General features: G+C 52.4%; 1 protein-coding gene across 1 annotated transcript; it reads right to left on the reverse strand.

The window, feature by feature from the left end:
- Positions 1–651: 651 nt before the first annotated feature.
- On the reverse strand, positions 652–15,604 carry KCNG1 (potassium voltage-gated channel modifier subfamily G member 1). Its single transcript, XM_006921919.3, has 3 exons — positions 15,505–15,604; positions 5,232–6,031; positions 652–2,064 (listed from the first exon to the last, which is right to left on the reverse strand). The coding sequence occupies exons 2-3, from the start codon at positions 6,003–6,005 to the stop codon at positions 1,294–1,296; spliced, it is 1,545 nt and encodes a 514-aa protein (XP_006921981.1). The 5' UTR covers positions 6,006–6,031; positions 15,505–15,604; the 3' UTR covers positions 652–1,293.
- Between the last annotated feature and the right edge of the window lie 6 nt (positions 15,605–15,610).

Consider the following 15,610-nt stretch of genomic DNA (forward strand, 5'->3'; position numbering starts at 1 on the left):
GGGTTTCCCTCTACTGTGGGTTGTCCACACTGCATAAGGTCGGGAGGTGTTCCTGGTCAGGTGAGTCTTTGGGGACACCAAAACACATGTTTCAGACTGTGCTTCTCAGATTACCCAGGAAACCATGGCCCACCTTCCCAAAGCCATTGACCTCATTCTACGTTTAGATGTAGATATAGGTATATGATTAAAAGCATTTTTTCCAAATATTAAATATGTAGAATAGAATTAAAAATAGACACCATTTTTTTAAAGAGAAAATGAAGTGATTTCACCTTTGTGGTCAGCAATACTTGGTGTGGACTCAACCGTTAGGGGTGCCTTGTGGCCAAAGTTTGAGGATACAGGCCTGCAGGTGCACGAAAGGAGGATAAAAGGATGGGGGAGAAGGAAAAAGGGAGAAGGAGAGGCCCGGAGGTGGGAGCAGTCAAAGAGAGAGGAGGGGGAGAGAAAGAGAGAGAGAGAGAGAGAGAGAGAGAGAGAGAGAGAGAGAGAGAGAGAGAGAGAGAGAGAGAGAGAGAGAGAGAGAGAGAGAGAGAGAGAGAGAGAGAGAGAGAGAGAGAGAGAGAGAGAGAGAGAGAGAGAGAGAGAGAGAGAGAGAGAGAGAGAGAGAGAGAGAGAGAGAGAGAGAGAGACAGAGAGAGGGAGGGAGGGAGGGGGAGAGAGAATGCAGTATTTACTGGCAATTTCCCCAATTTCTCCCTTTCCTTTCAACCCCACTGGGCTCCAGGAGGCCTGAGGGAACCAAGCAAACAGGCTCTTTTCCTTCTGGCACCTGTGCTGGGTGGCTCTGCTGGAAAACAGTTTCTTAAGCGAGCCCCATGGAAGGCTTTTTCTCTCCTTTTCATCGGTTTTCTTTAATTGCATGTGATCCACATTAAAGATGTTGCTGTGGCTGTTTGTATTTCTTTTTCTCTAGGCGGACCCATAAGGCGGGTCTTTGCTGGCATGTTATTTACATGGTGGGAAAAATAAGCCATCTCCTTATTGAGGGAAATAGGCTTGGGGGCTGGGGTGGATGGAGGGGGTGCGGTCAGGGCTGTGTGCTGGGCTCATGACCAGCTCTGCTTCACTTCTGGCCTAGGAGGGACAGGGACCCCTCTGCGGATGTTGCGGATGTCCTGCCTGGGGTGTGGTTCTAGCCAGTCCTATGCTGGGGCCGCACTCAGCAGTGCGTGCCTTTGGAGGCTTTGCAGTGATGGCAATAGCTTCAAGCCGCAGAGGGCAGACAGGGCTGGGGGTGTCCTGGCGGCGGCAGCAGCTGTGGTGGTGGTGGTGGGGTATGTCCTTGGCTCAGTTCTTGTCTCTGGTGTCTGAGGAGGCACTTCCAAACAAGATGTCACTGTCCTGGGACATGCCACTCAGCTGCGACTTGGTTTTGATGAGGAACTGGGCCCTACGGAACATTACCCTCTCCTGCTCCTGCTTGAGCTCCAGGTAGGAGCGGGAGAAGGTGTGGAAGATGGAGGTCACGGGGAAGGCCATGAGGAGTATGCCGCTGAGGATGCTGCTGAGCGCCACCACCTGGCCGGGCGTGCTCCTGGGTACCATGTCTCCATAGCCCACAGTCGTCATGGTGATGACGGCCCACCAGTAGCAGGCGGGGATGCTGGTGAACTCGGGGCTATCGGCCATCTCGTTCTCGATGACATAGAGGAGGGGGGCGAAGAGGGCAATGGCCACGCAGAGGAAGAGCAGCAGGAGCCCGAACTCGCGGGTGCAGCGGCGGGCCGTCAGCCCCAGCGTCTGCAGCCCCAGGGAGTGGCGGGCCAGACGCATGACATACAGGATGCGCAGTGCCCGCAGGACCCGCAGCACCAGCCCCACCTTGTCCAGGTAGCTGTTGCCCGTGCCCGTCTTGCGGCGGCCCGAGGCAGCGCCGTCCACCAGCAGGGTGATGTAGTAGGGCAGGATGGCCACCAGGTCGATCAAGGTCAGTGGGCTCCGCAGGAAGGCGAACTTGCTGGGCGCCTGGATGAGCCGCAGGACGAACTCGAGGGAGAACCAGCCCACGCACACCGACTCCACGATGAAGACGTTGTGGCACATCTGGGAGCACTGGCCCTGGGAGAGGGGGGAGAGGTAGCGGAGAGGTCAGCGGTCCCACCAGCGAGGAGCACCGAGCTCTGCCCTCCTTCCTCCAGCTCTTTGTTTCAATATCACCTTCCTAGGGAGACCTCTGTGGCACCTCCATTTAAAAATCGCCCTTCCCTTTTTCTTGAACCTTGATCCCCCTTGCCCTTTATTTGTTCATAGCTCTCATCATCTTTCAGTATGCTCTATAAGTTACTTACTTATGTGTCTGTTGTCTGTCTCTGCCTCCCACATCCCTGCCCCAGCAGACCGTAGTCCCATAGGACGGGGCAGTTTGTTCACTGCTGGGACCCCAGGCACCTACAAAGGCCCGGCACGTGGCAGGCGATTAATTCATCTTTGTTACCGGGATGGAAAGAAGAGCAGGGGACTGGCATTTAGGCAGGGTTGACAAAGGAAGGCCAGGCGGGGTGGAGGCTGGCTGGAGGGAGCAGCCGCCCTGATCAGTGACCAGCCCCCCGCCCCCGATCGCTGCCCCTAATCACTAATTCAGTCTTGAGATTGCTTCATGGAAGTGTTCAAGAGAAGCTGGATATCGAGCTTTACATGAAATCTCCTGGGTTTTAAATGTTGTGCTAATTCAGTACAAAGAAAACACTTTACGGGCCTCTCGAACGCATCTGTGTGCTACATTTGGCACGTGGGCTGCCACTCGTCTCTCTGGAATATGAGAGACATATGGTAGGCTGGATGGTAGGCTGTTTCTAGTGGCTTTGGACCTCAAGCTCAAAGGGCCTACAGCAGAGAGGGAAGGTACGAATGATTCTAGCCTGGGGCAGCTTGCTGGGTCCTGGGCAAAGCTGGGTTCTGTGAGTCCTGCTCTGATAGCTCTCTCTGTAGAAACAGGTCAGAGGCTGGAGAGATTAACCAATAGTTGGTCGGGCTGTGAGGTCCCAGACCTCTGGGCTGGAAAGCCCCCTCCTCTGGGAAGCCTTCTTGGAGTGCACCCCCTCCAAGTATGCCTAGCATAGTTGGTGGGTCTCTTACAAAAGCCTCCTCAGCTTGTGTCTCCCACTTATGGTCACAGGGGTATCGCTGTCCCCCTTCCATTAGACTTGAAGCTCCTTGAAGCTGGAAGACTCATCCTGGTTACCGAGCCTCCCTTGTGGTACCTGAATATGACAGGCACTCAAACATGTGCTCCAGGAGCAAATGAAACAGTGAACCCCACTGGCCCCCAAAATGAAGTCGAAGAACAGTATTTTCACTGAATCCGGGAAAAGGCCAGGTATTATTACATGTACTGCCGAAGCGAGCACTAGGCCAGGTATGATTTTTTTTAAAAAGCAATGATCAGAAGTTGAATAAAACAGTGGCTTTATTAGTGTTTTCCTGATGAAATCAGGATCGCCTATGTTGGAGCTAAAACGGAATCTGTACTCAGTACAGGTACTTCCAGACAGGTCTCAAATGATGAGCATTTCTTGTCTTTTTTTGGCAGCGGATTATAACCCTTATAGTTAGCATTTCCTGCCCGCTCCTGAGCTGGGCATTGTTCCAATCATTTCACTCACTGAACCCTCACAACACCGTGGGTGGGCCTGTTTATTATAACCCCTTGGACCAGTGAAGAGACACAGAGAGGTTCAGTAACTTGCCTACAGATACACAGCCAGAGTGGAGGAAAGAAGTTTCTAATTCAGGCCGTCAGGTCCTAGCCCCACCCTCTTCATCACGACCCCTCTTGCTTATCAGAAGTTAATTTTACTGGTGGAGTGCTGTTTTCCTAATACTGGCTTTAAAAATTCAATATGTAAAAAAGTGCTGGAAACCCTTTGTGAGTTATAAATGCAACAGTATTGCTACTTCTTCTGGAATATATGTATGTGGAAAAACCCTCACTGGGTGAGTAGCTCCACAGTTCAACCAGAGAGCACAAGTAAAGTACTAGGTGCAGGGTACACAGCCAGTGCTCAATAAATGCTAGCGGCATGATACTTATATTCGGTTCACATCGCCGTACCTACTTCTCCAATGCTGGTACAACTGCTACCTGTCTGAACCTTTTGGTTTGTCTCGAAACTTCTTCCATGTGTGGGGAAGGGGACCCGACTCAGGCCCAAGGGTCTCACATAAGAGGAGGCTGGACTGGGGAGCAACTATCCCGTGGACTCAGCTACCTCTGAGAGATGCCATGTGGGGTGGCAGGCCAGGGGGCCCAACCATATAGATTTTTAAGAGAAGTGGGAGTTTGAATTTTAAATGAAAAACACCTTACTCTTAAATGTTGGCAACCAAGTCAACATTTTGGAAGGACAGTGTGGGCCAATCACACACTTTCGTGGGGTTATATTAGGTCCCAGGTTGCCGGGTGGAACCCATACTTCCACGTATAAGGACACAGAATTCGGACTCAGACCCGGGTCTGCGCGAGCCGCTCTGCCTCAGTGTTCTCATCTGTCAAGTGGGTGTGAGAACACCTTCCGAACCGGGTTGCTGAAAGACTCGCAGAGGAGACAGGCTACACGCACGGCTGCGGCCCACCCCGGCTCCGTTTAACTGCCTGCTAAGTGAGCATTGAGCACACACCCAGTGTCAGGCCCTGGCGTAAACACTTTACATGTGTTCTCTTATTAACACAAAGAAATGCTCACTCTCTGAAGACACGCATACACACACTTGTACCTAGCAATTAAAATTACATTCAGGACCGAGAAAATGTTTCTGGGAATGTTTTTATACGAGGGAATTAGGAAGGTTGAGAAAAGACTTAAGTTGGTGAGGAAAATTTTGATGCTACATGTTATGTGCTTAGCTCAGGGCCCGGCACATCGTAAATCACATCATCCATTTATTCACTCATTCATTCGTTCATTCATTCATTCAACAGAGTGGCGGAGTGCCTTGGTGTTCTGGATATTCTAGACCCTGGGGGCACAGTGAAGACCAGGACAGGCATGGAGCTCATACTTGAATGTGGAGGTGGACAACCACATGTGAACATGATGTCAGGAGGGCTGGGGATGCTCCGCAGCCAGCACGCAGTCAGGGAAGGCATCCTGGAGGAGGTGAGCGTGTGCGCAGTGAAGGATGCCGACTGCTGGGAGGAGATGGCCTAGCAGACTGCTTTGTCCCCTGTGCTCAGAGACCCTCCCTCACTGCAGCGAGGCTCCCCACACACAGCTGTGGGCTCTTACCTGCTCCTCCTCCTCCCTCAGGCTGGGCAAAGTGCTGATGGAGAGGTTGACAGCGGTGACAGTGACGAAGAGCACTGAGAGGCAGGCGAACACCTTGCCGGGCAGCCCCGAGTGTGGCCTCTCCACCATGTCGCGCAGCCTCCGCATGCAGCGGCCCAGGCGGCCCTCGGCCTCAGAGGGGCCCTCGCTGTCGTGGTCCTCGCTGTCCAGCGGGTCATCCTCGTCCTCCCGCTCCACCATCTCCGCGAACTCCTCCATCTTCTGCAGGTAGCGGCGCTTGCAGCAGCCGTCCAGATGGTCCTCGGCGATGCCCCAGTAGAGCAGCTCCTCCTGGAAGGACAGGGCACACATCTCACGCAGCAGCCGCAGCTTGCCCGCCCGCAGGAAGGTCAGGATGGTGCCGAAGGCCCCCGGGTTGCGGTCGAAGAAGAACTCGTTGCAGGTTACGTCGTAGTCGTCGCACACGTTGAGGATGTCGTCGAAGTTGGTGCAGGCCTTGAGCTGGCCCAGCCGTGTCAGCGGGAACTCCTCCAGCGTGGTCCAGGGCAGCGAGTACTTGATGCCACCCACGTTGATGATGATGCGCCGCCGGCGGTCCTCGGGCGGGCCACCCGGGCGGGGCTCGTCCTGCGGCCGCAGCCGCTGGGCCCGCCGGTAGAAGACGCCCTTGAGCGATTGGCTCTGCGGGAGGAAGGCCCGGTGGAAGGAGGCGTCCGAGGTGCAGCTCAGGGCGCTGTAGTCGTAATCAGAATTGTCTCCGGGTAAGAGGGTCATTTTGGGCCTTCACATCCCTCTCGGGCCTGGGAGGAGAAAGGGAGGAAAAGACTTCAGTGACTCCTGAGTCTTAGCGGACCATGCTGACTGCAGATATTTGCGACGTGGACTGACTGGTGTACCCCAGATCCATAAGGAGAAGCTCTAACCCCCAATGGGACTGTGTCCGCGGTGGGAGGTGGTTAGGTGTAGATGAGGTCGTGAGGGTGGTGGGGTCCTCAGGATGGGATTAGTGCTTATAAAGAGAGGAAGAGACACCAGAGCCGGCTCCCGCTCCCCCTGTGAGGGCGTTTCGAGGAGGCTGCCATCTACCAGCTGGGAAGCGGGTCCTCAGGGAGCACGACCACGTTGGCACCCTGGTCTCTGACTTCCAGCCTCCAGAACTGTGAGCAGTCAATGCCTGTTCTTTGAGCCACCCAGTCTAGGGACTTTGTCATAGCAGCCCGAGCTGAGACATTCACCTGAGAGTGAACACAGCAGCACTGTCATTCAGCGTCCTAAACTTCACGATTCTTCCACACTCACCTCGTTTATTCCACAAAAATTTACCGAGTGCTGCTTTAAGCACCTGTGATGCGCAGCCATGCACAGAATCAGACGTGGCCCCTGACCCCCAGAGCTGACATGCTAGTGGGCCATCATGCAATATCTGTACTATTATTTATTTCACACTTATTGTACAGTAGCTCCAATTTTTTTGTATTTATTTAGCTCGGAAAGGTTTAGTGTAGACCAGTGGTTCTCATCAGGGCCAATTTTGTCTCCCAGGGGACACGTGGCTATATCCAGAGGCACTTTTGATTGGCACGTCTGGCGGATGCTACTGGCATCTGGTAGATAGAGGCCAAGGATGTTAAACATCGTACAACACCCAGGCCAGAACCCACAACAGAGAATTATCTGGATCACAATGTCCATAGGGCCAAAGGGTTACAAGCATAGACTTTGGAGCCTCATGGCCCTAGCAATTTATTCAACTTTGATGTGTGTCAGTTTCCTTATCTGCGAAATGGGTATAACCATAGGACCTACTTCACAGAATTATCAAGATGATTCAATGAATTATGTACCTAACAGCACTTAATATAGTGCCTGGCACATAGCAAGCACTCAATAATTGTTGTCTATTATTACTATTCATATTTATCTTGAAGGGACACCTTGTAATGCTCCCATAAATGGAAAACCCATGTCATTTGTCATAGATGAGAGGCAATCAAAGAAATTCACGATTATGACAATAGTGCCATGTTTGCTCACAAATCAGCAAAATGTCATCTTGAGGGTTGAACTGGACAGGTATGTTCACTCCTCCAGGAAGGCTTCCTTGCCTCTTGCAGCTAAATCAAGCTCCACCCACCTTCCTTCTTGGTACACTTATCTTTACTGCACTTATCACCCAATTTTAGAATTATCTGTGTGCAAGCCTGGCTCCTTTATTAGACCGCTTGCTCCCTGGGGGAAGGACTGTACTTTACTCATCTCTCAGTCCCTGTGCCCAGCAGCTTCAGAGCTCAGAGAAATGCTCGCCCAATAAGTACATTTGCTGCTGGTAAGGCCAGCATGATGAAGGTGCTTCTGAGAAACTGAGGTCAAAATATCAGCTTACATAGACTCCTTCCTTCTCGACCCTCAAAGCTAAGTGTTTGTGCTTCTAGAATGAGATTGCTTATTCATTCATAGCTCATGGGCTGAATTTGGTTCACAGATATTTTGCCTGGCTTGGAGAAGATTTTAGAAAATGAAGAATTTTCATGTAAAAATTCATATTCTTCGTTTCTCTTGGGGGCAAAAAAAAACAAAACCAAAAACAGACTATCTGGTAACATTTGGCCCAAATTCCAGCTAAGAAGTGACTGTCTGCTTTAGGCAGGGCATGCATGCTGCCATCCACCACAGTCCCCAACTCTTCGTGTTGTCTTCCCACTACACGTCACTCATGCGTATTTCCTTCCTGGCCCCTGTAGGCATTTGAGTTTGAGACCCCTAGATTATAGCAACAGAGCTCTCCAGAATCAAGCCAATCCATAGAAAAGAAATGAGTCTAATACTTTGCTTTTTAGAATCATCATCCCTACTAACGCCCCCGCCCAGCCCAATACTCCATAGAAGCAAGACTGTCAATTCTACATGGAAATCCATTTCCAATTCCTGAGTGTCAATCTCTGCCCTGGATAAATTCAGGGAAAACGCGCACGTGCACACACACGCACACACACCCTGTGTGGATGACAAAGTGTTGAACCCCTCGGGAGGGGAGTTTCCACGTTGGAAAGGGGATCCTTCCTAATAGGAATTATTCTACCAAAGCAAATCCTCACTCCACTCATTCATCTTTGGGGGAAGCTAGTTTCACAGATTGGGTTTTAGAAAACTAGAGTATACCTGTGTTTGGAACACAAATGACTTGATTTTAAAGAGTTGAGGATGCTTTTTAATTTTACCTAAAATTGGAACCATCCACATCCTCAGGCAAAGCCCGTGAGAAATCCCCGGAGGAGAGAGAGGAAGGGTCTCTTTTGGGCACTTCCCATCAGTGATGCCGCTTTTCAGCTCTGCTGCTGTATCTTTGGTGGCTGTTTCTTTGCCACCAAAGATAAGAGGAAAAGCGACATTCTGTCTGGCGAGAACGGTGATGGAGGCTAAGGAACATTCCTCTCGGGAGGCCTCTTGTGAAACTCCGAGGCTGTAATCCCCAATTCTCTTGAGGAACTTCTTCTTTCAACCCTCCTGACGCTCCCTCCAGCAGAAAGCTCCCCCAGTTAGCGATTCTGCCTTTCTTTCTCTCATGCCTTGCGTCGGTTGTGACTGAAAGCCACAGCATCTCACGTAGAAAGCATCCCACGTAGAAAGCGACTCTTTCTCAGCAGACGGTTTAGGAAGGAGAAGAGGAAAAACGTGCTTTGTTCAGGCCGCTCTGTGCGTGGAAGGCCCGAGTCCCGGGGAGGGCCAGACCCTGGAATTCTTCCTAAAGGAAGAATGGGCACGCTTCTCCTTGCACCCAGTCTGATGGATGTGGGGGGGGTGGGGGAGGGATGGCTCCGCATGCCAGACTCTACAGTCTAGAGTGAAGGTCATAAATCAAACAGGCCTCAAAGTCCTGCTTCTGGAAAATAACACGACTTTTCACCCAGCCCGATCCTCTCACAACAATATATGGTCTTTTAGAATTTCTCTGCAGTGTTAGGTCAGTCACTTCTAGGGCGTGGTGGATTGAAGGGATTCTGCTGGAAGCGGAAGAGCCCACTAGCTCCGAAATCAAAAGACCTGGGTTCAAGGCCAGTCAGTCACTGTGACTTTGGGCAAGTCATGTGTGACCTCTGAGACTCTGCCTGGTCTGTAGAATGGGGATATGAAAAGCTCCCGCCTTCTTGAGTTGTGGTGAGGACTCAGCATGCCATGGTGACATGCTTACCCCAACGCCTGACATGCAGTGGACGCCTGCTGTATTATTATTAGCCTTGTGTGTGTGTGTGTGTGTGTGTGTGTGTGTGTGTGTGTGTGTGTGTGTGTGTGTGTGTGTGTGTGTGTGTGTGTGTGTGTGTGTGTGGGGTGGGGGGTTGTCATTCCCCCGCTCCGCCAGCCAAGGGTGACTCCTTTCTTGACCTGATCCAGAGGGACTGAACCCACCATTGTCTGACCCCAGAGCTCACTGCTGGAGGGAGTGTGGTCTGGTACAGCCTCTGGGAAAGCCACCGGGGGTGCTGAGGGACATGGAGGATGCTGGTGCTCTGCGGCCCAGGAATCCCACTCTTGGGTAGATTTCCCAGACCTGGGTCCACAGGGGACTTGGCAGGTATCGTTAGTGATAAATTATTTGCTCTCAAATCCTTGGCTCGGGATCTGCTTCTGGGGAATTGGATGTAAGAGGAACAAGGTACGAGAATGTGTGTCCTGTGTCGTGGGTAGTGCTAGGAGGTCCCCTAGCATCCATCCCAGGGTGGGGTGGGGAGATGGACAAGTGAGTCATGGTAGACGCAGATGGCGGACTCCTGTAGATGGCACAGGAATTAGAAGCAATGAACTAGATGTAAGTTTAGCAACACATTTAGATCTTAAAAACATGGTGCCGAGTAGAAAAAGAAATAGAAGTTTATAGCTCTATGCTATTTATGTAAATGAACACACACACATTACATATTTTACAGACTCACGTACATGTAAGGATCTGTATTCACCATGGGGAGGATGCCTAGGAAGGGAGGGAAGGGGACCAAGGGGACAATGAATAATACGGCCTGGTACAGGCCAACGATGAAGAGTGCGTCTAACACAGCTCTGGGCTTTAATCCAGGTAAAGAAAAGAAAAATGAAGAGCAAAAGAAAAATGAAGAGCACAAGAACAACCAAACCACAGGGTTCCGGACTGCCCTGGGTGCTCAGCGGAGATGCAGATTCCCGGGCCCTCCCCAGACCTTCTCGAGCAGAATGCCTGAGGGGGAGGCCTGGGAATGGGAAATCTGAAGGTTCCCTTAGAGGTTCTCCCATATGCGAGAAGAGAGGGTGCCACAAATGCCTGGAGGCTCCCAGGGGCAGGGGGTGCAAGAGCTAGCTGCTCCGGGCTTTGGCTGGGAGTCCCTTGCCCAACTTCTCCATGTCCCTGGGGTTCTGGAAGGCTCTGTGGGTCCCCTGTTTGGGGAGCTTCACTGGGGAAGTGTACACTCTCTGGTTGGAGAGGAAAGCCTTGATCGAGTCCCCCTTCGTGAGCCCGCAGATCTGCTGACACTCCCACGCAATGCTTTCCCTTCCTCTCGAGAGAAAGGTGATGTTCACGAGCACTGAGGGCTGAGTACACTTTTCCAAAGATAAATGATCATTTAAGCCGTAAGGAGCTCTGAGTATCAGCCCCCCAGAGAGCCCACTCTGCGGTCAGGGTCTGACCATAGGTGGGGGTGCAGGGCCTGGGGTGGGTAGGAGGAAGGAGCGGGAGTGGCCTCTGCTCTTCTACCCTGTGCCCATCCCGTAGGACGGAGCCCTCTGTCACTCTTCTGAGTGGAACGGGGAATGCAGAGAGAGGGCTGAACACGCGCAACGCGAGAAATAGTAACAGCCACAGCCTCCCTGAATCGCAGGCTAAGTGCCAGGCGCCGTGTGTGAGCCTGTCCTTCCTGGAGGCAGGCGTCATCATCAACGCCCCTATTTTATATATGAGGAGAGTGAACACTAATGACCTGGGTGCTGAGTGATGCAGGCAGAAGCAAACTCGGGTCTGTGGGACTCCAAGCCTCTTTGACTGCATTTTACTGCCGCCCTGGATCATTGGTTCCTGGTGGGGGGTGGGGTGTGTCTGTACCATTTACAGGAAGACTGGGTCTCTCATCTCTATTTTCTACGGACAAGCTTTTGGAAGGTCTTTGGGGATGAGGAAAAGCAGGCGATTGCCCACAGCTGGGGGAAGCATCTTTATTCCTGTCGTGTGTTTGCACAAGAGCAGAGTGAGAAATCAACAAAACCCCAGGTTTTGTCAAATTCTGAGTTGCTGTTTTGGCCTCGGGGTGGAAGAGCTCTCCAGTCGTGGGGCCTCTGATCCAGGCTGCCTGGCTTGCCATTTACTAGCTGTGCATCCCTAAGCAGATGACTTCATCTCTCTGTGCCTGAGTGTCCTCAGCTGTAAACTGGGATAATCATTGCACTCATCTTGTAAGCGCTTGGAGCTGTGTCCGACCCATCCTAAGGGCTGTGTTTGCTAGAATGGCTTTTGTGCAGCGAGCTTGCGCCCCACCCCTCCCCTCACATTTCCCTTCTTAGGGGAGGATTGTGAAATAGAAAACATCTTCCAGAGGCTGGACTTCGGTGCTGGCTTTCCCTCTCGCCGGGCGCTGAAGTGAAGTCACTTAGTCGGCTTCCCCATCGTAACATAAACTGCTGAGGGAGGCCCCTATGGTAGGCAGAGTGATGGTCCCCCAAAGACGGCCACATCATAATCCCCTGAACCTGAGAATATGCTACCTTACGTGTTGGTGGACAGATTTTGCTGGTGGGATTAAATGAAGGATCTTGAGATGGGGAGAAGATTTAGATGACCCTGGACTACCTGGCAGGCCCAGTCATCACAGGAGGGTCAGGGTCAGCGAAGGAGATAGGACAGAAGCAGAGGTTGGAGTGATGTGGGGCCAGGAGCCTCCAGAATCTGGAAAAGGCAAAGAAACGAATTCTCCCCCGAAGGAACACAGCTCTGCTGACTCCTTGTTTTAGTCCACCAAGATCCGTTTTGGACTTCTGATCTCCAAAAACTAGAAGATAATAAATTTGCATTGTTTTAAGCCACTAAATTGGTGGTAATATGTGGCAGTAGGACTCTAACGCAGCCTCCAAGACAACTTTCTAAAAGAAAGGCATATTTTTCCTGAGCTCCTGGGGCGTTGGTTCTTTCTCACACCTTACTTCTCAGCCTGTGTCATTCCCTAACCCTGAGCTGGTGGGGAGGGTGCCCCACAGATCTCTCCACGCTGCCCTTCCCCTGCCAGTGTGGCTTCCTCAGCCAGGGCTAGGGCTCCTGGCTGGGCTGACTCAGAGGCGGGTTATGCTGCATTAATCCCCAATTAAAATGCTAATCAAAATGAATCCAGCCATTAGCCTGGCCCAGGTCCTGGCATGCTGGATCTCAGAGATGCGGTACCCACGTGGAGAATCTGTCTTTCTTAGCTACCTGTCATCCATCCTCGTCACAATTTAATCATGGTGGACCTCAATCCTGATTCCTTTGAGCTGAAGCCCAAGTTCCTAGGGGGAGGGGGATATTTGGGAGGATGTGGGCTCTTCCTCCATCCCCCACCTGCCCCCACATGAGAAAACATGCCAGAGTCCCCCCATAAAAAAGACAGAGGTAGCTTCTGGAGCCTCTCTATTGAGCCGCTACAAAATAATACCAAATGCACATTTGCTTTCCACCAGCAGGTGTTTTGGGGTGCGAGCCAGAAGGTCCTTTTCTATTTGCCTCCTTGCAGGGTGAAATCTGGGAACCAGGAGTAAGCAGAGAAACAGGCTTTGGGGAGCAGTGGGGACCTTGGGACTGCAGGAAGGGGACAGCTGCTTAAACAATCCCTCAGTTCTTTTTCCTTAGAAAGAACAGTCTCTTAGTAGGCTGCAGTCTTGGGGGTGAGCTGTGGTGGGGAGGCGAGGAAGCGAGGAGGGAGGGCATGGTTGTGCCTGCCGGCCCGCCTGCCGGCCTGGGGACCGGCGGGTGGGAGGCAAAGTCACCGCAGAGCGGGGAAAACCGGAGGCACAATTATGATCCTATCTGTAGCACATTCACTTTATATCCTGATTTTGTTAATCGAATACAGTCTGCTACATAATAAAAATGGCCAACAGTGATTGAGTGCTTGCAGCTAGACTTTCTTGCCTCTCCCTTTTTGTTAATTCTATTTAGAGTGGCTTTTCCAGCCGCCATTTTCCACTCAGGGGCTCCATTTCTGGGTTTAATGAGTCAATCAAGAGTGCATTCCCAGACCCCTCTATCTTTGGCAACCAGAAATGTTGACTATTCATCATGCATAAGGAAAGGGGATGTGAAGAAAGGGTCGTTCAGCCAAGACACCCTTTACGGATGCAGGGGCTAATTCCTTAGTCCCGGCTTGCGTATCTTAGCCCTGCATCCAGGACACACCTCTCTGCTCTTCTGTTCCCTGGGGCTTCTCCTTCGCCTCTGGCCAGATCTAGCTGTGTATCTGGTGCAGAGAATTCAAGGTGGTAGTGGGACCGGGGCTCCCAGAGCTGCCTCAGTCAGGCTCCAGGGCGCCCCCAGCCTGCGTTTTCAAGCCTCAGGACAGAAATCAAGGCTGTCTGGTTTCCAGAACACATGGTTCCCTGTGGGCTTGGAGAATGTCCCACCACAGACATCTTTCTCCTGGAACGGCTGTTGAGGTCAATCCTCAGGGGTCATCCTCACCATCTTTCAAAGATACCTTTGCTCCCACCCCCACTCAGCAAGTGCCTCCGCAGAGCCCAGAGACAGAGGACACAGGGGTGGAGCTCAGGTCTGACAGAGCCCGAGAAGTCCATGTGGCCCTCCTGGCCCCAACATCAAGGTCGGTCTCAAACTTTCCTTGGAGATGTGCTCTGGTGAGGCTCCCCACAGTGACCCTGACTGCAGTCACGTGTGTGGGTATCAAACACACCCTAGTGACACACCTCTGCTCAGGTTCACAGAGGCAGGAGCCGCCCCCTACTCCCTACCACCAACGAATCAGAGCAGCTCCTGCTCCTGCTCCCTCCTCTCCTCCCCCTGCACTTATGTCAAGGTGTCAGTGAAGGGGTCTCTAAGTCTGTGTCATCGACCTGGGTGACTTTGGTGCCTGGCACCCTTAAAGTGCTTAATAATAATAGCAAGTGCTCTATAAAATACTTGCTGAACAGACAACTAACTCAGAGACCCCATGGGTGGGAGCCTGACTTCACCTGTAATGTCAGCTCAGTGTTTCTTAAATCCCCCTACCCCCCATTCCCACCCTCCGGTCTTCTAAGGAGCTTTTTAAAGACCCTTTCTTCTGATCTAAGAACCTATTCCAGACTTTCTCCTTGAGAACGAATGCATTAGATGACCAAGAAAAGACCATTCTACATCCCGTCCAGTGACATTCTGTCTGCACACAGAGGGATTGCTAGAGTGAGCCACCTCTGCAGGCTGGGGCCTCATCAAGGGAGGGGCTGGGTCTTAATCCCCACTTTTCTCTAAACTGCAAGCCGGCTCTCATCCAATCCTGCCCCCCACCCCATTCCTCTCCTTCACTGTTCTCTCCCCAGCACGTGCCTTAGTAACTGTCGTTAAATGAATGAAATAATGAATGATGGGCATTTGGCATGGTGAGCTGCGCATAGTGGGTGCTCAACCAATCTTTGTCTGGTCTATGAATCAATGAACTTCTCTCTTTTTTTCCCTCATCTCCAAACTCCAATCCATCCAGGCTGAGCCCCTTCCTGGGTATGGGTCCCCTGAGGATGAAGTGGCCACCACTACCTTTCATACTGGGTGCCGGAGCCTCTGGTGAATAGAGCTATCTCGGAATCCCTAGCGTCTAGCACACAGTAGGCGCTCAGTAAGAAGCTTGTTGAGTTAATGAATGACTCAGTAAGGCCCACTGGTGGGAGGCTCCATTCCGTGCCTAAGGATAGAGTGAATGAGCGAGTGATAGACGCCCCCTTCCACCTCCCTCTCCACTCCTGCCTCCCGGGATCCCGCGAGGGGGAGAGAAACCTCCGCCACGGCCAGGAAGCGCCACCCCTACCCGCGCCCTGGAACAGGTTCTTAGATCAGAGGACGTCCCGCACTTCGCACCCCGGGACCCCTCGGGAAGAACACAAGCTGGACCCGCACCGTGACTGTGGCCAGCACGCTCCACGCCCCCACCCGCGGCTGCACCCGGGTCCTCCGTCGCCCCAGCCGACCGACTCGGCAGATTTTGGGGTCCCTGCCGGGGAGCCCGGGGTCACGTCCTCGTGCAGCTGACCCAGAACCCGACCCGGTCAGCGGCTCCGCGGTGCCCCGCAAAGTTCCCACCTCAAGTTGCCGTTGCGGCGTCCCCGCCTCGGAGTTGGCTGGTCCGCTGCCGGCGTCCCCCGGGCTGCCAGCGGGTCCCGGGCGAGGACGCGGAAAGGGGTTGGTG

The sequence above is a fragment of the Pteropus alecto genome, unplaced genomic scaffold, assembly GCF_000325575.1.
Source record: "Pteropus alecto unplaced genomic scaffold, ASM32557v1 scaffold45, whole genome shotgun sequence".
Lineage (NCBI taxonomy): Eukaryota > Metazoa > Chordata > Mammalia > Chiroptera > Pteropodidae > Pteropus > Pteropus alecto.